Raw genomic sequence first — 22284 nt, 5'->3', positions numbered from 1 at the left:
TGATTTCTGCACTTGTTTTGACCTTCGTGTCTGAACCAACTGCACTTGATTGATGCTCCGGTCATGTCACACAGACTGACTTTATGGATGTTCATCAGTTTTATTTTTGGATCCCTATTTGCACTGTCTGGAGAGTTGAAGAGAGCAGTAATGCTTTTAGCCACTTAGTGATGCACACAGCCTTTGGCAGCAGCATACACACTGATTTTCTTCTCCCTCATGCTCTCGAGCTCTCAATCTGACTCTCATTCCATCTCTATTTCTCTCTCTAACCCCATTTTAGCGGAGCAATCTAATGCCCTCTGAGCCATGTATGTATTAGCAAGAGATTTGCTTCATTTTTGGGAAATGGAGTAACAGTAACACAGTGTTCACAGTTGAGGGGTATAGAGCAGTCATAAGAGTGTGTCAGTATATATTGCAGCCATCCAACCCTTTGACTAAGTGACACTAAAAGGGTTGATTATTTTCATTATAAGTTATTTTCTTCATTAGTCGTTTTATGTATAAAATCTTTTAAAAAATGGGAAAGAAATATGGCCATTGTTATTTCCCAGGGTCAAAGGTTATGTCTTCAAATTGCTTGTTTTGTTTCCCCAACCATCAGTCCAAAACACAAAGATATTCAATTTACAATTAAACAAAGGCAATTCCTCACATTGAAGAAGCTGCAACCAAAAAATATTTAGCTTTATTTTTTGTCGATTAAATGCAAAAAAAATAATCAGTCAGTCCTACAGTATTAATGTTTCAGTTTGGGTTATTCTGGTGTCTCAACGTTTTTTTTTTTTTACAGTTTAAATGATTTATGCTCAATTGAATCTGATTAATGTGTTGTTTTTAAGATGCATTTCAGTCTAATCATATCCTCCTGTTGTTTGTTTTTAATAAGGATAAGAATAATATTACACCGTCACAAATTTCACATTGTTATGAACCTTTGCTCTTTATTGTCTGTGAAGTAGTACAGCTTCACACTGCCCACCAAAACAGTTCATTTGTCAGAGACAATAAAAACGTTAACAGCAATATATTACACTCTTAAAAAATAAATATGTGATGATCTAATCTATATTAACTCCTACGGCCCAGCCTTAGTGGTCAATAATTTGCATAGACAATATTAGGATTCTTAAAATATTCATAAAAAATAAAGACAATTTATTTATAAGTACTGTATTTCCCTTGGTGAGGACGTTTATAAAGTGTTACATAACATGACAATGTAACAAAGTCATTAAATAAAATATTATACTGAATTAACGGTATAAATATATTATTTGATGGAGTTATCAGTTATTTCTAGAAAGCTTGTAGAATTCTATAATTCTGCATGCAATGCTTTCATAATCAACCTCAAACATACTCATTCTACTTGATAGGTTTCAAAATGAGGAATATAAAAACTTTATATTATATCAATACTAAAAAGAGTGTAACATTCATAACCTTATAGTGCCACTTATTTGCATATTATCTAAGTAAAGAATCAACTTTCTAAAGAGAAGAAATGAAGCAGATGCACGCAGCTCCTTTTGAAATGGTTATCATCATCTTCATTTCTTTCATGTTTCCCACAGATTCTTTTGATCACACATGATGAAATGAGCATTAGTGTTTTTCCAGGATGACATGACCGTCAATCACAGAGTGAGGATGGTTGGGGAGTGCAGGGAGTGATCCGATTGGTCTCCACTGCTGCTGCTGCGGCGATGAGCTATCCCACAGGGCTCTGGGGCTTGAGACTGGTTGATGTTTCCCTGATGTGTTGTAGCATGGGATGTGATGGAGGTGCTGGTGTCTAAAGAAGCAGAGGGGTAGGTGAAAACCATACCAGCCGTGAAAGATGTGAGAACCGGGGTGTGGAGAGACTCTGATTCAGTGGCAACAGCAGATCCAGTCGATTTCACAGGGTTGGTGGGGATGGTTATCTTTGGTTTAGGCTTCTCCATCTTTCTTGTTAGTTTGGTTGAGGGTCCAGGTCTGCTGAAGTCCTGTGGCTCAAGTTTAATGCCTCCCAAAGAGGAATTTGATGGATTTGTGTCTGAATCCGAATCTGATTCCTCTATTTTACAAATGGGACGGTGAGCCTCCAGGACCAGCTCAAGCTTTTCTTTCTCCTTTTGTAATTCAGCTATTTCCTTCTGTAAATTGGACTTTTCATCCTCCAGTTGGTCAGTCTCCTACACCAGGGGAAAGCAGAGAAAGACAGACATATGTTAATTCATATATATTTTAAGTATTAATGTTGTGACAAATGTACAATGTTCACTCACATTTTGCAGTGTGTCTGTCAGCTCCCGGCGGCGATTGCGACATTTTGCTGCTGCCAGTTTATTCCGCTCCCTTCTTACTCTACGTCTCTCTATCTCCTCCTGGGATAACTTTGATGAGAGAGAGAAGAATAAAGTTTAAAATACATAAAATAGGTTAACCTGACAGGTCAAAACTCTAAACCCCATTTAATGTCTAAAATTAGATTGTGAAACTGTCTTGCTTTGGTCAACAAACTCAAACTATCAAATGTATGGGGTGACGTGTTGGGAGGCCACCATAGACTACATGACAAATGAGAAATACTACCACCATGTGTGTGCACTGAGTCATCACAGTAATGGCGGCTGAATGATTTTGAAATGTCTGCTTTAGTACCTTTGTAACACCCTAACTCTGACTTCATCCAGCGCCCTACTGAATAATTGCTGTTGATCCAATATTTCCCGCCCTTTCAGGGTGATGAGTCATGCTCAGACCCCAGCAGTGACTCAGGTGTGAGTCACAGAACATGACTTGCCCCTGTGAGTCACATGACAGTCTACTTCCTGTACCATGAAATTACAACTTCAAGAACAAAACTGCAACAGGGATGTGTGCAAAGGTGCGCCAATGGCGAAACCAAAAAAGCCACTGTAGTGGTGACAAACATGATGGTTCTTAAGGTTAAACTTCCGTTGAACTGGGTCACTTTAACATCTACGATATCTTGTTTTGACACGTAACATTGCTCTGCTAACAAAAAGCAGATCTTTGCATCATTTCACTGAGTCAACATCGACTCATAGTAAACATCATTAAAGTTCATAAACAGTGTGTTTGTCTCTGAAGAGCAAATTTTCCTTTTTTTAAACTTATTTAAATAATGTATTAAATTAAATCTTACCCTATGTCTAAATGGATTCATCTGACATGTACTGTAAGTCTAAGTATTACAGGATATTACACACTAGTTACACAGAAATGATTGAGCTACTGTCCACATCTCACTATCTGCATCCCCTCTAGGGAAAATATGACTCCCAAGAGAGCTTTTTTATCTTCTCTCAGGTTGACAAATCTCACTTTTCAAACAGCAGAAACGCAAGAAATCCACAATTATCAGTGTCTATATCAATATATCAGTTCATATATGTTCATCAAGTTTCAGACTCTGTTATTTAAGGACTACTTTCTTACATGTTCATCGTTCCTGCGCCTTGTTGAAGCAGTAGTGTTTGCAGCTGCTCTTATGACCCCTGGTCTGAGAAAATGGGAAGGTGGTGGACCCAGAGGCCGTGCCCCTGAGAGGGTTGGGTAGGGAGGTACTGGAGATTGTGAAGGCCCCGATGGATGCATGAGTGAGGGCTGGACCAACCACTGCAGGTCCTGGTTGGTTGTGATGGCATTGAGGCTTGGTACAAACTGACTGCTGCCAGCCATTGTAAACTTCTGGAAGAATAGATTAAAAAGAAAAATGTGGATAAAGTTAGGCTACTGTAATGGGATCAATAACAAATGCATGGTTTCTGAGGTCTAGTTCAAATTCATTAAAATAAAACTGAACATAACTAATGATGAAGATTATCATGTTTGTTAATATATGTTGAGTTTGACTTATTACATACAGTATAAGGCCTATAACTACACAAAAATGACACATGATGTGACATTAACAGTATTACAGGTGTAGTAGCTACTTTATTGAAGCTTGAAATTCACAACTTTTTAAAACTTTTACAGTTTAGTTTACATTCTGTTTTACCGATTTTACCTCAAACTGCCTGGGATAACCTGTAGCTTAGTTTAATGAGAGTACCAACCTGCTCCTGCTCTGTGGTTGAAGTGCTGGTGCTTCCCTGGGGGTTTGACCCAGAGACGCTGCCTGTGTACGCCGGATTGCCTCTCCCTTGACTCCCAAAGTTTCGATACATCCTTTCTGTTTAAATGAAAATAATACTGAATCCAGTGGAGGCTTCTGTAAAAAGTCTTCAGGTCCCACGAAAGTACTTTCAGATGAATCTCGTGTGTCAATTCAAACTCTGGGTAAACCCACCTTATTGCGGTAAATCGGTCGAGTCCAAACGGGTATGTCTTCAAGGGGGAACAAGAAACCAAATATCGCCTCGCTTTTTTTCAAGTTGCCTTAAATCTTCCAAAAACGACTTTCAGTACATCCTCTCGTCCTTAGTCATACATGCAAAAGCCAAAGTCTGGTAATGATTGTGAGGTTGTAATTGGAAATTCGTAAAGCGGCACTATAGGATCACCACGCCCCTCTGTATTTACGGGAAATAGTGTTGTCTGGAACCTCGCACGGATCAAACCATGCGTAATGACGTCATTGACCATATATGGTGAGAGTTTCCTCCTCAGAGTAGCACACGGGATTCCTCACACAGAAACTACTACTACAATTTCCTACTCCGGTGGAAGTACAGTCACTTGCATAATATACTTGGGCAAAGTAAAAAGTAAAAAAGTATGGTTACATAAATTGTAGGCTTTACTGTAAATATACCTTTATTTTATTTTACCTTTTTGTCTATACAGATAAGAACACTATTTGATGTGATCATTACAATTCCAACAAGCAAAATTAATAGAATAACACTTGACTCGTTTTAACAAGTTTATCACTATTTAACTTAATGAAATTACAAAATAAAAGCAGATTTATTTTATTCTTGTTGGCCATTGGTGTTTTTTTTTATATTTATTTAGGCTATACCTATTTTTTCACATACTTGTGTAGGCTTACAAAACGGTCCTGTTTATTCTACCTTTATTTGTTCAGCTTTGTTGTCCTGTTCTTAGCTGCATTTCCATTTCTGTCTATTTTTGTTTAAGTCATTGTCATGTCATTGAGAGCAATGTAAAACACCACAGTTAAATTCCTCATACTTGTCCAATAAAGGAGATTCTGATTAGTTTTCTCTTTATCGCCACAAATAGACACTGTTTTTTCCATTTCCAATGCTTATGGGGAGTTTGTTTGTGATTTTATACTGTTTGTTTGTGATTTAAGTAGGCCTATACTATTTAAATAATAAGTAGTAAGTAAATTCTCATGTCAAATTACTGAATTTAAATTTAAATGTAAAACATCAGGGGTTTAATGAAATGAATTAATCTTGTATCATTAACTTAATATTAGGCTAATTAATTTTATCAATTTCAAGTTAAGTTAACTTAGAACCACAAATATCTTGAACTGATGAAAACATTTGTATTCATTAATTAATTAATGAATTAAAAGTAAACCTTACTAATATGTTAACATGAAATTGTGGACTTACAAATATACGTCCAATAGTATAAATACTTTTACATAACAAAAGTAAACCATTTCCACCTATTCTTTCTCCATAGCTGTCAGGACTGAGAGTTACTCTTATGACGAGAAAAACAAACAAATTTCAAGGTTACATATGAGCTACAGGATCACTTATGAAATAGATTTTAAAGTGTGGGTAAAGCTGGGTGCATGTGCCTAATTCTGTTGAGATTTTTGGCAGTCACTCTCACTTTACAAACCACATCAATGTGCATGCATGCCTGTGGAGATGAGTCAGTGCATTGCCACAAAGCTGCTCAATTATACCACCATCCGTTTCAACGACTGTTTTTTACTCGCAAGCACAATATAGCACCTAGTAAAGATTCAAAAACTGCATGCTGTAGATTTGGTAAGCTTAGTCTGTCACAACAGCTGCTGACCTTGCAGTCTCTAAGGACAGAGTTCCCGGCAAGGGATGATTTCTCCTAGCTGCTGATGCACCAGTGTCTCACATTACTGCTAATTCTTCTCATAGGAATAAGGATTGTCAATTGTTTAAAAAAATCACTGAAGTTAATTGCAAAGACAGTTTGTAGTCCTTTTTTGGGGAGGAAAAAGAAAAAGAAAAACATTTGCAGATTAATGATCTTCATCTACATAGAAATTAAGACGTTCAATTATGGCCTTCTGTCTCTGAATGAGAATAGAGACAATTAACAAAAACTGAAACTGCCAGGAGCATGACATTTAACAAAGCCTACCTGTGGCTCATTGGCCAATTTCTCATATTTCAGATTTCAACAATACTACACCCTGTGATAATAAGGACACACACAGGTTTTTTATGTGGTTGATGGTTACATATCAAGGGGAAATGGGGTAAAGGTGAGTGTCAGATGACTAAAGCTTCAGGAATGCAATGATGCCACACTTGAAATGTCTCTAATTGTGACATGTCCCGACATGTTGGCCACCTTCCCCTGATTACACCGTCATTCATCCACCAGCTGTTTCTTTCATGTCTTATTTGATAAGGAAATGTCTGCTCATCAGAGACCATTTTGGTGAATACATTTTTCTTTTTCTTTTTTTAAGTTTAAGTTTAAGTTTTAAAGTTTATGTATATTTTCAAGTGAGGATGTGAGTAAGTTGTTATTTTTTGTTTAACTCCACATTTTCCCTACAAAAGTTAACAATTTTCTAGAGGGGATAAAGGAAGTTTAGATTCCATTACCAGTTACTCACCATAAAAAAACTCCCCCACACCCACTCACGCATTCATCCCACTTAATGTTCTTCACAGAGCATAACAGCATCCTCATGCCACACACACACACACTTAAATGTATTTGGTTTAGTGGGTGTTGAAATTCACAGATTGTCAATTCATGTTTAAGATTATCTTAATGTGATTTTTGCACATGCCTGTACAAAGACAGCTCTGATTGTGTAGCTCATGGTTGATGTAATGGTAATGTTCATATACTGTATGTATGTCAAGTCTACTAGTATTACTATCAATTAATAATGACTTCAATTTAATTAAATTGGAATAATATTAAATTACTATAATCCAAATACTGTAAATGGTGTGGGAAATATTATATAATATATTAATTTGTGTCAGCTTGGCATTAACATCTTTAAAGTAGATGCACTGTCCATTACAGTAGAGGTGGTAAAAGTGCAAATCCTTAAAAGTATAATACATCAATATAGTAAGTAAAACTATTGAAGTATTAGCAACCAAATGTTAAGTAAAAGTGAAAGTAGCACTATCCAGATGGAGCTCATTGTATAACTGCATTATATAGACTACTGTTTAATAGTTTTAAGTTTTATATACTCATCATGTTTTTTTTATATATTATATATATATATACTTTCATGCAATAAAACCAGGGCAGGTTTCAATTCCCGGCCGGGGATGTGGTTAGGGCGTGATAGGGCATGGATAGGGTGGAGTTCGAATCCCGCTCAGGGCGTGGCTAACAGTGTGTCCTTCAGCAGGACCCTTAGGGGTCGAATCCCAAATTGGAGCTGTATAACATTAACACACATGACTCTTTTATTAAGAGGAAGACGACAATCGCACAAGTTAACATGAAGTGTGGCATATACCAAGGTGATGCTCTGTCCCTGAGTGACTATGAGTGTGACATTGACTTGACTTGACTTGATCCACATCACAAGGCTCTACAGCAATTACATCAGATTAGATAAATGTGGTGGGATGGTATCAAAGAGAGGTAAGATGGTCACAAATGTAGGGGTGGAACTACCAGGAGGCAACATAGCTGATGTTCAGGACAGCTACAAATACCTTGGAATACCACAGGCAAATGGAATCCATGAGGAGGCTGCAAGGCAGTCGGCCACAGCCAAGTACCTACATAGAGTAAGGCAGATCCTGAAGTGAAGAGCCAGCTGAATGGTAAGAACAAGGTCCGAGCCATCAACATATATGCACTGCCAGTCATTAGATACCCAGCTGGTATAATAACCTGGACAAAGGATAAGATAGAAGCCACTGATATCAAGACAAGAAAGCTCATCACAATGCATAGAGGGTTTCACCCCAAGTCCAGCACCCTAAGTCTATACACCAAGCGGAAGGAGGGTGGTCGAGGACTAGTAGGAGGAGCGTCAGAGCCACTATCCAGGACGAAACAACAAAGATCCAGGAGTAGCCTACATCAGGAAGATGGCCCCAAGTGATAACCTGCTAAGTGAATATCTCAGGCAGCAGAAACCCGGTGATGAGGAGGCAGTGGGGAGGAGGAACCATCATGGAAAGACAAGCCCCTGCAGAGCATGTACCAACAACAGATAGAAGAAGTGTCTGATATCAAGAAATCATGACAGTGGCTGGAAAAGCCTGATCTGAAAGATAGCACAGAGGCACTAATCATGGCAGCACAAAAACAAGCTCTGAGCAAAAGATCAATAGAGGCCAGGGTCTACCATACAAAGACAGGACCTAAGGTGCAGGCTGTGTAAAGATGCCCGAGACAGTCCAACACATAACAGCGGGGTGTAAAATGCAGGCAGGTAAGGCACACCTGAAACGCCATAACCAAGTGGCTGGCATAGTGTAGAGGAACATCTGTGCAGAGTATGGGCTGGAAGTCCCAAGGTCAAAATGGGAGGCACCTCCAAAGGTGACAGAGAATGACAGTGCTAAGATCCTGTGGGACTTCCAGACTGATAAATGGGTGATGGATATCGTGGTGGTTGACAAACAGCAGAAGAAGGTAGTATGATAGATGTAGCAATCCAAACGACAGCAACATCAAGAAGAAGAAACATGAGAAGCTTGAAAAATATCAAGGGCTTAGAGAGGAGCTAGAATATGTGGTATGTGAAGGTAATAGTGGTTCCAGTGGTTATCGGAGCACTTGGGGCTATAACCCCCAAACTGGGAAAGTGGCTCCAACAAATTCCAGGAACAACACTTGAGATCTCTGTCCAGAAGAGTGCAGTCCTAGGAAAAGCTAAGATACTGCACAGAATCCTCAGTGTCCCAGGCCTCTGGTAGAGGACCAAAGCTTGAAGGAAGAGGACGGCCCAGGATGGGGCGAGTGGGGAATTTGATATTCTGCAAAGTAAGTAGTAATTTGAAAATGTGAACAGAGTAAATAAGTAGGCCTACATTTTAGGTAAATATTGTACATTAGCTATGTGTAGGCTACACATAAAGTACAATATTTACCTAAAATGTAGTGGAGTGAAAAGTAAAACACAAAACTAAGTAGAGTAGCCTACTTTAAATGTAGGCTACTTGGGTTTTTTTAATTTTTTTTTTTTACTTTTTTAAATCTATCTTGACTTCATCCATTAATCTGTAATGATAACAATGGCGTATGTGGTCTTTTTTTAATGAAAAAATAGGTAAATTGTGTCTCGTTCAAGCTCCTGTTACGTCTGTTTTTTTTCCTGCTTAAGTGTATTAAGTTCATGGCTCCTTAAAGTTAAAATGTAACTTTCCCTGCTATCCCAAACAGACAGTTAAACATCGATATTAGGAAACAGTAAGGAAAATAAGATTTACACATGATTTACACACTTCGCTCTGTGCACTGGTAGCCTACAACTGTGTACTTTCATGGTTTGTGTACTAACATCGTTTTCTGCCACGCAGGCACACTGAAGTCAACCAACCGCAGTGGATCATGGGTGGGATCCGCCGAGCCAGTCTGGTAGCCACGTAGCTAGCTGTGCAGGTAAGTGCTCTTCTGCCCGTTATTTAGCTACTTCGTGATCAGAACATTATCCATCAGACAAACTGCGTGGACATTTGAAATGCCACTGTTGAATATGTGTTTATCACCTGTGCGGCTGCACCGAGTGTTACTTTAAAATATTATGTTATTAACTTAGCTCGTCTAGCTAGGTAGCTAGCATTAACTGATAACATTAGCAGCAGTGGTAGCTACACGTTTTATAAAACGTTTATACGTAGGTTAGATAGCATAAATAGTGTTGCAAGCTAGCCTCTTACTGGTGTCATGTAACGTTACCTAATGTAAAGCTATCAATGTAAGCTGTGGTATAACACCACAGTGTTTTAATCAGCTAGCTATCTGACCAAATATAAATCAACGTAGTGTTAGCTAACTAACCAATGTTAAGCGTTCAATGAAATGAAATGTAACGTTAGCTAACGTGTCAATGTTTTTATTTTAAGCTAACGTCAGTGAACGTCATAATGGACTTGCCACATCAGGGGTACCGAGCAAGTAAGTGGAAAATGAATCACAGTGTTTTACCATAACTTATCCTTTCTGTAAAACCTTGCAAAATATCCGCCCATAGTTTTTCTACTTCCTATTTTCTTACTAGAGCTAGACACAGAGCTCAACAAACTGCTGTCAAGACTGGTGATCTAACTAACTTTACACTAACATATCCCAGTTTATTAGGTACATCTAAGTGAAACTAATGCAGTCTTATATACCAGTACTTGAATAAATATTACCTGCATTTGGGTTATAATGTTTACCCTAGTTGATATAAATGGGGTGGACAAAATATTAGAGACACCAGTCAGTACAATCAGAATCAGCTTTAATGGCCTAGTAAGTGTGAACCGGGTGAACGCATACAAGGAATGTGACTGCAGCTTTTTGTTTCTCTCAAAGTACCTACACAGAAATAGACATATGGCTAAAAACAAGGTTAACATAAATATTTGACTACAATGTACAGATATAAGTTTGTACACATGTAAACAAACAGCACGATTAAGATTTTACTGTGAACAATAAGACAATACAATTTAACAGCACCACAAACTACAGCCTCCAAACTGTCCATGAAGTTGAACACAGCTGCAGATCAGCTGTTTGGATCAGACTTTCAGCAGTTTATAAAAGAGACAAATACAAGATAATTTAAAAAAAAGAATGATTATGACAGCAACAACGGAATGCAGTTCACTATGGACACAATGATACATTTACGAACCGGAGTATACAAAAGAATAACTTTTGCAGAGGGAGACTTCAGTGGAAAGGAAAGGGCTGTCCGATGGCAAGGTAAAGTGGTGAAAATATTCTAAATATAGCGTACACTTTAACTGATTTTTTTTTTTTAAGGCGGTTAAAATACGCTTTTGCACCTGGCTTCGTCCACAGTAGTTAATTGCTTTGCTTCGGTATCGGTACTCTGGTCTGTTTCTCCAAACTGGGGACATGCCGACTACCATGTGCTGTAGGTAGTACACTGACTATGGATAAGTACCTCATGCAACCCAACTTCAAAAGATCAAAACTATCCATTTAACAATGTCCTCATGTTATCTTGGTCATCAGAGTATTGTTTCTCTCTTACTTGGGGAAATACCTGATATGGTTGGAATGTCTTAAGTGATTAAACAATAGGGTGGATTTCAGTGTATGTTTATATTTGATAATGTGGCTAATAAGCTTGTAACTCCATGAAATATCAACAATGTCAGTTTAATATAAATTCAAATGCCCTCCATTTACTCCGTTGTGTCCATCTTTTCCACAGCTAAACCAAGAGCTCGTGCAGCTCCCCCCACAGCAGATTCTGTCCTGTTTGATGACACAAGCTCTGCAGCACCAGCAATGAACAGTCAAGGATACTATACTCCTGGGTACAATATGGCAGGACCCTCAAATAACATGCAAGGAGGTGCTGGACCTGACCTGTTTGCTGACCCAATGGCTAACGCTGCAATGATGTATGGCTCCTCATTAGCCAACCAAGGAAAGGATATGGTGAACAAAGAGGTAAGGAAAGGCCATGATATGTATGGGGTTCCTTCAGATATGATCTGCTACTGTATGTGGGGATGGAAACGTATAAAAAAGGTCAAGGCCTAGATTGGGCAATTGGCACGACTTTAAAGCAACACTAGAGAACTTTTCCCGCTTCTGTCCCCCTACAGGTCTGAAGCAGAATTGTCCATTACACTTTAAACCTCCCACAAAAATGTGTCTCGTGTGATTCAATCACAAGTTGACGGACCCATACGCACTTTTACCAGGTTTTGAAGTTTGACCAGGCATACAGAGCTAGACACAGACTGGCCCTTAATGTGATAAGATAATAGTTCCTATCAGGAGTACAGAGTAATAAATGTAATATACAACAATTTTCTTTACAGCTGTAATATACAACAATTTTCTTTACAGCTGTGAAAAATCAAACATTTTCCTTCATGCAAGTTTTTTATGCCATTTAATATAATTTTTGTCCCAGAAATTGACTTTTAAGAAGTTCATTATTTGAAGTTTTTCAAGCTAGAGAAACACACGGATGTGTTCTTTCATTGACATGGTCACTCTCCAGAAGCAGTCTAATACATTTCTGCTTTTCGGCTACTCTCCAATGCACTTTGCCTAGTATTAGTCACACCCAGAGCTTTTCACAATTTAATTAACTTTAATGTCTAAGATGTGGCATTGTTAGTGGACAGGTTTTTAATCAAGCAGACCATTTTCTGGTACGCTTTCTAATATATAATAATATTTTATACATTTCCACACCCAGAAATGTATAGCCTGTGGTTAGCACATAATTAATCCTGATGTTGTTCTACTGGATTGGTAACTTTGATACATAGGTGGATGTTCAGGTGTGAAGTGATGCACAGTCCTGAGGGCAGCCACAGTCTTCTTTAAATGTCCCATATTGTAAAAAGTGAGATTTCCATATCTTTAAAAAAAATAATAAAGCAGGTTGCAGTGCTATATAAATACTGTAAAAGTATCAAAACGCTCAATCCAGAAAGATATGCACACAGCCTGTATTCAGAAACTGTACCTTTTTAAACAAGTCATCAGGACTTCCGTACAGTTGTGATGTCACAACTACGCTTAAACGGAGTGTTTTAGACAGGGTGAATACAGATATGTTCAGACAGACAGTATGAGGAAAATAATGTGTTTTTTGAACATTAAAGCATGTTAACATTTGAAACCCAAAACACAAGTATGAAACTGAATACTGAAATATGTCCCCTTTTTAAAATGACTATGAATCAACTGTATTTATTAACTTTGGCACTCTTCATCTGTCTTTCAGATCAGCAGATTCATGTCTGTGAACAAGCTGAAATACTTCTTTGCCGTCGACACTAGATATGTATTGAAGAAACTTATGATCCTCATGTTCCCTTACACACATCAGGTAATCGGTGCCATTCATCCAATCAGACTTTGTCCTACATCCACGTACAGGACGACACAAAACATTTTAATAGCGTGCATAAACTGCTTGATAGTTTTCCCTGGTGTCATATTTTCACCAACTTATCCCATTTTAACCATGCAAACAAGATAATAAGCCACCTAATCACCCCTTCAGCTTTATTTATGAACATCTGAATGCTGTGATTGCCAGTGCTGTTATAAAAACACATTGTATACACCAAGTACAAAACTTATTGAGATTGTAAATTAGGTCAGCACTCCAAACATTCTGTTCCCTGATGATGTACGAACTGTACAGAGTGCAAACTCACCTTACAAGACCAGGGACACAAAACAGCATACTAAAGATGCACCTATCCTAATGTACTTTTCCCACACCATGTTATTTTGTGTAAAGTGTAATATTTTAGTATTTAAACTCAGTATTTACTCCATTCTTAATTAAAATCTACTGCTGATACTCCTAATTTATCATTGAGCTTTAATCTTATCACATGTCAATTAACTTTTTTAATATAGTTATTGTCTAAACCAATTTTTTTATCATGTAAGCTAAGTAGTAAACCTTTCAGGTTCATACTGTACTTGTGTGTTCTTGGTAGGATTGGGAAGTACGTTACCATAGGGACACTCCACTGACTCCAAGACAGGATGTGAATGCACCGGATCTTTACATACCGAGTAAGTTTTCTATAAATACAGTATTATCAATAGCAGAGCATTGTGTTATGCCTGTATAATGTATTAAGTGTACTTTTTGTCTTTTAAGCAATGGCTTTCATTACCTACATTTTACTTGCTGGAATGGCCCTCGGCATTCAAAAACGGTGAGCTATTCTTCCTTATCTAAATTTACTTTATGACTCACATTAAATATTTTTCTAATCCATTAAGTTAAGTTAATAAGGAGTGTGTATTGTCTTTGTGTAAAGGTTCAGTCCAGAGGTTCTTGGACTGTGTGCCAGCACCGCCCTTGTGTGGGTCATCATCGAGGTCTTGGTGATGTTGTTGAGTTTGTACCTGCTGACAGTCCACAGCGACCTCTCAACCTTTGATCTCATTGCCTACAGTGGCTACAAATATGTTGGGTAAATGTCATGGTGCTTAAGATGAATATAATTCTATTTTACTGACAAAGCCAATCATTATGAGTGTTAGTTTGAGACCAAAGTCTTAAAGGTGCTCTAAGCGATGTTGGGTGACGTTACTTCTTATTGACGTTTTGAATTATTGTCAAACAAAACTGAGGCTCGCCCCTCACTCCTCCACATCCCGACCCGCCCCCCTCCCTTCCGTGCTTCCGCACACTAACCCCCCCAAAATCCATCTTGTCGGTTATTGGCTGGAATGCTGGAACTCTGTTATGTTTGGTGGTGCAGGTTGGTGGAGTTTGTTTTTGTTGCCGTTTGTGGAGCCTGGGCTGTCTACAGAGACCGCGTTTCTTTACAGTGTGTTCAGGGGACAGGCAGCTAGCAGATAGTGAGGAGATGTTTGCTGTATGTGACAAAAAATGTTGTAGCCTAAAAAACGCGTGACATCACTTAGAGCACCTTTTTAAACTTGTATTATAACTAAACCAATTAGCTGCTAAATCAAAGATGTAGATACATTTATTCTGATTCAGCTCAGTGGAAGGCATTAACAAGGTCCATGTTGACTGCATTAATTCATATTGAAGAACATTATAAATATATTTTTTATGCTTCTCCTTTAGGATGATCTTCACAGTGTTGTGTGGTTTACTGTTTGGCAGTGATGGGTATTACGTGGCTCTTGCCTGGTCCTCTTGTGCCCTTATGTTCTTCATTGTAAGTATTTTGAGTCATTGAACAGAAAACCAAATAAATTGTAATTATGTTCAGAGTAGGTCAGATATTTACATATTTGATGCTGTTTTTTCCATCTCAATTGTTCTTTCCCTCGGTGTTTAAAAAGAGAAGACTGAGGGCGCCCAGATAGCTCAGTTGGTAGAGCGGGCGCCCATATATAGAGGTTTACTCCTCGACGCAGCAGGCACGGGTTCGACTCCGACTTGCGTCCCTTTGCTGCATGTCATTCCCCCTCTCTCTACCCTTTCATGTCTTCAACTGTCCTGTCAATTATAGGCTTAATATGCCCAAAAAATGATCTGTAAAAAAAAAAGAGAAGAATGAAGAAACAAATATGCAGAATACACAAAGAGGACAGCTAATCCACACAAATCCTCATGTTTAGGATAGATGTCTAGTGAAACAACAAAATACATCAGCTTTCTGCATTATTAAGCATAATGTCCTGCATTAATACACTATAGTACATGTAGTTAGTACTTTTATATATGCTATAATATTTTACTAAAAAACATACTTTACGTTAGTGTGATATTGCAGGTTTAAAGATGTTTCTTTCTTCTCAGGTTCGATCTCTGAAAATGAAGATCCTTCCCTCTCTCTCCCCTGACTCCATGGTAACTGGATCAAGTGCCAAACCTCAATTCCGCCTTTATATAACTGTGGCTACTGCAGTGTTTCAGCCAATCATTATATATTGGTTAACCTCTCACTTGGTCAGGTGACCGTGAGGCATTAAATAACCTGAAGTCCAAGTGTGTTGGACCCAAACATTTGGTTATTGAGTGTTTATACACCTGCCTTTATACGCTTTTTTGTCAGTAAACTCAAAACATATGTAGACGGTGTTAAACTGCAGCGTGTGTTGAACTTGTCAGAGGGACATGTGACACAGAAAATGTCTCACTGGAAGTAGTTTTTTCACCATTAGTGCACAGTAACTCTGGCAAATGCTTATTTTGGCGATCTAACTTTGAACACAAGGGCTTGTTTAATCATAACTCAGATTCAGTTCAAGTTGCTCTACAATATTTACACCAGACAATACCACACAGACATAAAACGCACATACACACATGATTCAAGTACCATTTTTTTCTGGTATGGTAATGTTGCTGCATTATCCCCCCTTTCTCTTGTGAGTCTTGGATTTTATTTATCTACATTCGAAAGAGCATGACAATGTTTGATTTTTTTGTAGAAAAAAAATAAATATATTTAGCTTTGTGTATTCAATTTAAACAGTTTCTGAGACATTTGTGTATTTGTTGTATCTGTTTTTTTTTCCTTCTGAATAATACTGATTTGTGTCAGTTAATATGATTTAATTTCTAAACAGTCTATAACATTGACATAAGTGTTGCAAAGTTTACAGCTGTTCTCAAAGGGGGGAAAGTAACTAAAATGAATAAACTTAGAATGAATGTGCTTATGCACAATTTTGATGTACTGGCATGTTGCATTAGAATTTTCATTTTGTGGGATTTTATGTTTATTACATTTCAGAGAGAAATTGTTATTTTTACAGCAAGTGCCATCCCTTGTATGTAATTATAAAGTCATAAGTGCATTATAAGGTGTTACATGCAAAAATGCATTAGTAGAGCTGGCATTGTTCAGTAAGCTATTTACTATAGTGGAAATTAACCAAGTTCATTAACTCAGGTACTAAACTTCAGTGTCACTTTAAGCTACTTAATACTACCTTCATTACATAAAAAAAAAAGGTTTTACTTTTGGATTGAAATGTATAGTCAGTGCTCCGATTTTACACATAACCAACGAGCTTGTAAATATGCATTTTTATTGTTTAAACCACCCAACAGTTTATAAAAAAAGTTAGTTGGTCTCAGCTCGACCTGCTACAACAATAAAATGCTGCTTAGACGTTAATGCATTAGTAATAATAATCAAATAGTATGATATATTTTGTGACAAAAGCATTCATTAAGCTGCTCTATGACAATTTGATATTTAAAGGACATTTTGCTGATACTCGTTTACAGTTTTAAAGGCAGGACATTTACTTGTAACACTATTTTTACACTGGTCATGCTAAAATCTGAATACTTTAACTACTGGCAATTTAGTATAGGTAACTTAATACCTAATGAGGTATTTTACATTTACTTTACTGTCTTGATGGATTTGGATACTGTCTCGCCTCTCTTGGTTGGTTGTGAGACTGTCTTTGCGGGAGCGCGCCATGGAACGCGCACACTGCAAAGCGTCCTTTTCGTTTCCATGGAGACCTCGGACGGTAACAGAACACGGAGGGCAAGGTGTCCGACTCCGAGTCTAGTTTTGAACACCAGAATTTCACCTTTAACTCTTGAACGACGTGTTTTGGACATTTAATAAGCTCTGAATTCTGCCAGGATTATCGTTTTGGTAATTTGGTGAGTAACTAGTTAATATTATGCATTTTGAAGCACTAGCTAACATCACCTGTGAGAGGAAAAGGCGGCTTTCTTGGCTTAATGAAACTTTATATTGTTCCGCCATTTGCATCCTGAACTGCGTTGCAGAGCCATGTGGCATCACATACAAACTTTTAGAGCGTTATAAATTAGATGTTTACACGCAATAAGTCTACTGTTTGTTTAACGCAATTAATCGATTGACCCTTCTACGAATAACTGACTTTATAATAGACCTGCACCTGTCCACTGGGCATGTTTTGTGTGTATTAAAACGGGAGATGGTAACGTTACTGTGCGTAACATTTTGGACTTTGTACGTTTGGTGGTTAGGGGATGCTCATCAGAGTGGAACGGCTAGCTAGCTAACTGAAATATTTTTACTTTCTCCTACATTTTCCAACTATTTTAGTCTAAAACCTTTGATACGTATGTGATTATGGACTATATAAATAAAACTGACTCGACTTGATTTCAGTCTTGAGTGCAAGTTGACAACTTTTAGATTTAATTAGATGAGATTCAACTTTATCGTCATTACACCTAGTACAGGTCCTGAGAAATGTAGTGTAGCCTCTAACAAGTGCAAAAAGCAGTAAAGTTCAGAGTAATGTACAAAGTAATAGAATAAACAGTAAGGGGTATCACACAAATATATGTACAGTATGGATATGTGCAGCAGTTAGGCAACTTTTAATCCTGATTTGCATGAATCATTCCTTTCATCAGTAACTTGAATTGATTTCTGTCATGTCTTCCAGCCGTGGTACAGCTGTATGACCCTGGAAGTTTCCTCTTGGGAGAGAAATGGAGAATAGCTCTCATACACTGCCACCCTCGTCACCATGTCCTACTACTTTTGGAGGGTCACTCCCTTTCTCCTCCTCGCCGCAGCAAACCTGCTCAAATGGCCGTGTTTCACTCCCACTTTCTCCTATTTCATTCCCCCCATCTCCTACCTCACTGTCTCCAGCAACAGCAGAGTCTATTAACTCTTACTCGCCTCTTTCACACTGCACAGCATCTCAGTGTTTCGAGGGACAAAACATACAGTGCCTCAGCCCGGCGAACATAACTGACCAGGATGACCTGACCTGCCTCAACTGGCTGCATCAGAGGGGCAACCTCCTACCGCTGCAGCCCCTTCCCAAAATGACACCACTGCCTCAGCTAGAGTCCTCCGCACCTACCCAACTTATTCCTCCTCCCTCGTCCAAGCCACCGTACTCCTTCAGTAGTCTGATTTTCATGGCAATAGAAGACTCACCTGACAGGAGGCTTCCAGTGAAGGACATCTATGTTTGGATTGTGAACAATTTCCCCTACTACAGAACAGCTTCTGGAGGCTGGAGGAACTCTGTTAGACACAACTTGTCCCTGAGCAAGAGCTTTCGTCGCATTCAGAGGGACAAGAGCCAGGTGGGGACATGACTTATGTTTACCACATTTAGAGCAACCATGTCATGAAATAAGTAAAGACATTGTGCTTAAATTATAGGACAGATGTTTAAGCATCCATGTCACTGAAATGTCCTTGAGCAACACACTAGATTCAGTAGTTGAGTCAGCAACTAAACTGCCCTACAGGGAAATGATGTACTTCACGTTTTTTGAGGTTGTTATATGGTCTACTGTGTCAGAGTTGCATGGGCCACTGAAATGTTTTGTATGTTTGTTTCAGTCAGTGGGGAAGGGATCTCTGTGGTGTGTGTGTCCCGAGTATCGACCGGTGCTCCTCGAGGTGCTGAGGAAGACCCACAGTTATCACAGCACCAACATCAATCTGTTAAACAAGCCTGCATTGTGAGTATAATCACAGTTTGTCTGTCACAAGGCTGCAACAAATTCTTTTCATTATGAGTAAATTTTTTATATACATCATTAACTCCATAAATTGTTAGGTATACTGTATTTACTTGATGACTAAAGAATGTATACATTTTCTGTTGACTGACTCTTTGATAAGATGAGTTTGATAATAGACAAAAAGTAAATACTAAATACTAGTGGTGAAACGATTAGTTGGCAAACAATTAATTGGAAATTTTAATAATCGGTGTAGTCACTTATCCAAGAAAAATGCCAAACTAGCACCAGCTTCTCAAATGTGAGAAGAATTGGGCTTTTGTAAATTGAAATGGGCATCTTTCACTATTTTCTGTTTTTTTTAGAGATACACTGATTGATTAGTTGGTTGGTTGGTTGGTTGGAAGATATTAGACAGAAAAAATATTACTTTAGTGACATTGCTTTCTAACCAGTAAAGTAAAATATTATTTGTGTGTTAAGTAATTTCACATTTTAATGACACATACTTTAAACAAACAAATAAAAACTACATGTATGTAGTCTAACTATCTTGCCATATTGTGTGCAGGTTGGAAGGAGCTGAATTTGGGGTGCCTGCAGTGTGTGACTCTATGGAAATGTCAGGTTAGTGATAAGGGGAGACTCACAGCAGGCTCATGTCACTTAATTAGCACAGGAACTTACATATTTGACCCTTTATGATTTTTTTTTTGTCTGCAATATTTCATCAATGAAGTAACAGCCCTCTGTGACACTTTTATCACCTGTAGCTTTTCTCCCTGTCTGCAGCTTTCTCAACATGCAACATTGTTCCTGTGTTTGTGTTCTGTTGTCATGGCAACAACCTTCTATTACCTTGGCAACTCAGCAATAGCCTAGCTTAGTCTCCTTTATGTCCCCTCGTTTTATTTCCGAGCCTATGTGCTATATGGGCCCACGTGCTTACAAAAGAATCTGACAACTGGTTGTTCGACCAGCCTGATTGAAAACAAGTTATTAATATTAATATATTGCTTTTTTACTCATATTCTGCTTGATGTATTGTTTTTCTCTCATGCAGATCCTCTCTCTCACACCATCCTCCTCTCCACGCCCTCACCCCAAATCCTGACCACCGATAACCCAACTTTCTCTGAAAACCCACCGTGCCCTTTGACCCCGGATCACGAGGAGCTTGTCACCATGGAGTCAGTTGAATACCACCAGGGGGAGGTCAGCGAGGAGATGGAGAAGGACCCCCTATCAGACAGCGGGTACATTGAGTTACACTATTACCAGTCTCACCAGTACCAGTACCTGGTCCTGCCGGGTGACACAGAGTTGGACCTGGAGACTGTGGAGATCCTTCAGCTCGATGCCGAGGCCCAGGAGGCTGCTGGGTCACTGCTGGACCTGGCAGGTGGCGGATATTAATGTTATATCCTGTTTAACAATCACAACTGATGCAATGCTTCAGTTATTTGTAAGCAAATGCTCCAACAAAGCAACATAAATGGGGATTTATGTTTTAAAGTCTTAAGTGATAATGGATGGAGTGATGATGTTTGGCATATCGGCTGCTTCTCCCTGAGACGTTGACACTGCCCTAAGGCTTGTTTTGTAGTTAGGTAAAAATACAGATCAACATTTTGATGTACTAACAGACAATGGATCACATTACTTAATATGTGTTCAGGCACTTTCAATGCAGAAGCTGCTTTTATCACTATACCATACCATACATATAATCACAACCTGGACAAAGACTTGAGAGTGTAATGTTGAACTGAAAAATGTGGACAAAATTATTCTCTGAGATTTCAAAACTGAGGGGAAAGTATTAATAGAGTATGATCTTCATTACAGTAGGTTTTTAGGTTTTCCACTGTGGATTTTTTAACACATTAAGTTCATTCTCAGGGGTGGAAAAAGTGTTTCCAACTCAAGTAGAAGTATGTTTCTCAGTTAAGAAGATGTTTCCCAAGTTAGGGTTAGTTAAAAAGTTAAGATTAATATAGTGTTGAAACCTGCAAGAAAAGTACAAAAGTAGCTCTTGACTCACATCCACACTATTACCATTTCAATATGAATAGGTTTTAACAAACATTTCTTCTCCAATTCTTTAAAGTGGTGACCATCTTTTCTTTATGAGAAGGTTTTCATGGAGGTTACTTTATGAAGAAAACAATTCCAAACAAACCTAAGACAAATATCTTGCCCCTGCTACTGTAACCTATTCTGAAAATGCTGCCTTTCTAAAAGTAGTTGAGTTCTTGAGTACTTCATTAAAAAATACTTAATTTATGATGTAGGTGCAGATGTAGATTGCACTCAAAAAGTTGGAAAGCACTACTCAATTACAACAATATAAGTACTTTTGATTTTATTTCTTAATTAATTTCTTTACACCCATTGTCATTCTTCAGATAATGTTTGCTAGAATTGATTTTATGTACATGATTTTATGTTACTGAATGTCTTTACATTTTTTGTGAATTTTAAAACCTAGATATACAGTATGATCTTGTAAGGTAAGCTAAATTATCTTCAATCAGGAATAGTTTGATTGGAATTTTTAGTTAAAATGCAAAATGAACTCACTGCCATTTAAACCACTTTACATTTCAGGGTACACTGAATTTCTGTTTGTAAATGTTATGTATTTTCAAAAATTTTAGATTTTGAAATCTAACAAATAATATCTGTCATGCCGCTCTTGTGAATTAAATTACCTGTTTTTTATGTTCAGTTTCGTTTAGGATGCATTGCAGTTTGTTACCATAACAATTGTTATAGGATATCTTTGGGTATTTTCATCATGTATTCTATGTTGTTGTTTATACGGACAAGTTAAACTATTAGAGGGAGTAACAATCACAGGCTCTGGACCAAATAGTCTGCTACATATTTATATGTTATGTCCTCCATAAAAAAAAAAAACATGTTGCTAGGCTACAATGTATTTTTCATCCACGGAAATATTTTACATAAATTATGATTTGTATACATGCAAAACACATTGACATATATAT

At 38.0% G+C, this 22284-nt stretch overlaps 3 protein-coding genes across 4 annotated transcripts; 2 read left to right on the top strand and 1 right to left on the bottom strand.

Moving 5' to 3' along the window:
* Positions 1–920: 920 nt before the first annotated feature.
* Positions 921–4516, bottom strand: fosl1a (FOS like 1, AP-1 transcription factor subunit a). Of its 2 annotated transcripts, XM_039814039.1 has the most exons (5): positions 4310–4513; positions 4077–4192; positions 3454–3705; positions 2277–2384; positions 921–2183 (listed from the first exon to the last, which is right to left on the bottom strand). In XM_039814039.1, the coding sequence occupies exons 2-5, from the start codon at positions 4185–4187 to the stop codon at positions 1644–1646; spliced, it is 1011 nt and encodes a 336-aa protein (XP_039669973.1). In that variant the 5' UTR covers positions 4188–4192; positions 4310–4513; the 3' UTR covers positions 921–1643. The 2 variants fall into 2 exon arrangements, with proteins under 2 accessions (XP_039669973.1, XP_039669974.1); XM_039814040.1 differs by having other exon boundaries at positions 3454–3702; positions 4077–4516.
* A 5142-nt stretch (positions 4517–9658) lies between these two features.
* On the top strand, positions 9659–16493 carry yif1a (Yip1 interacting factor homolog A (S. cerevisiae)). Its single transcript, XM_039814157.1, has 9 exons — positions 9659–9756; positions 10221–10272; positions 11549–11790; positions 13088–13192; positions 13818–13896; positions 13985–14042; positions 14148–14303; positions 14930–15023; positions 15611–16493. Exons 2-9 carry the CDS (start codon positions 10242–10244, stop codon positions 15767–15769), a joined length of 924 nt encoding a protein of 307 aa, XP_039670091.1. The 5' UTR covers positions 9659–9756; positions 10221–10241; the 3' UTR covers positions 15770–16493.
* A 115-nt stretch (positions 16494–16608) lies between these two features.
* Positions 16609–22004, top strand: si:ch211-145o7.3 (forkhead box protein N2). The gene is made up of 5 exons (XM_039814156.1): positions 16609–17443; positions 18226–18883; positions 19146–19267; positions 19842–19897; positions 20334–22004. Exons 2-5 carry the CDS (start codon positions 18272–18274, stop codon positions 20684–20686), a joined length of 1143 nt encoding a protein of 380 aa, XP_039670090.1. The 5' UTR covers positions 16609–17443; positions 18226–18271; the 3' UTR covers positions 20687–22004.
* The last annotated feature ends 280 nt before the right edge of the window (positions 22005–22284 follow it).

This window comes from Perca fluviatilis, chromosome 10 (assembly GCF_010015445.1).
Source record: "Perca fluviatilis chromosome 10, GENO_Pfluv_1.0, whole genome shotgun sequence".
NCBI classification, from domain to species: Eukaryota; Metazoa; Chordata; class Actinopteri; order Perciformes; family Percidae; genus Perca; species Perca fluviatilis.
This window is presented reverse-complemented; position numbering and strand designations above follow the sequence as displayed.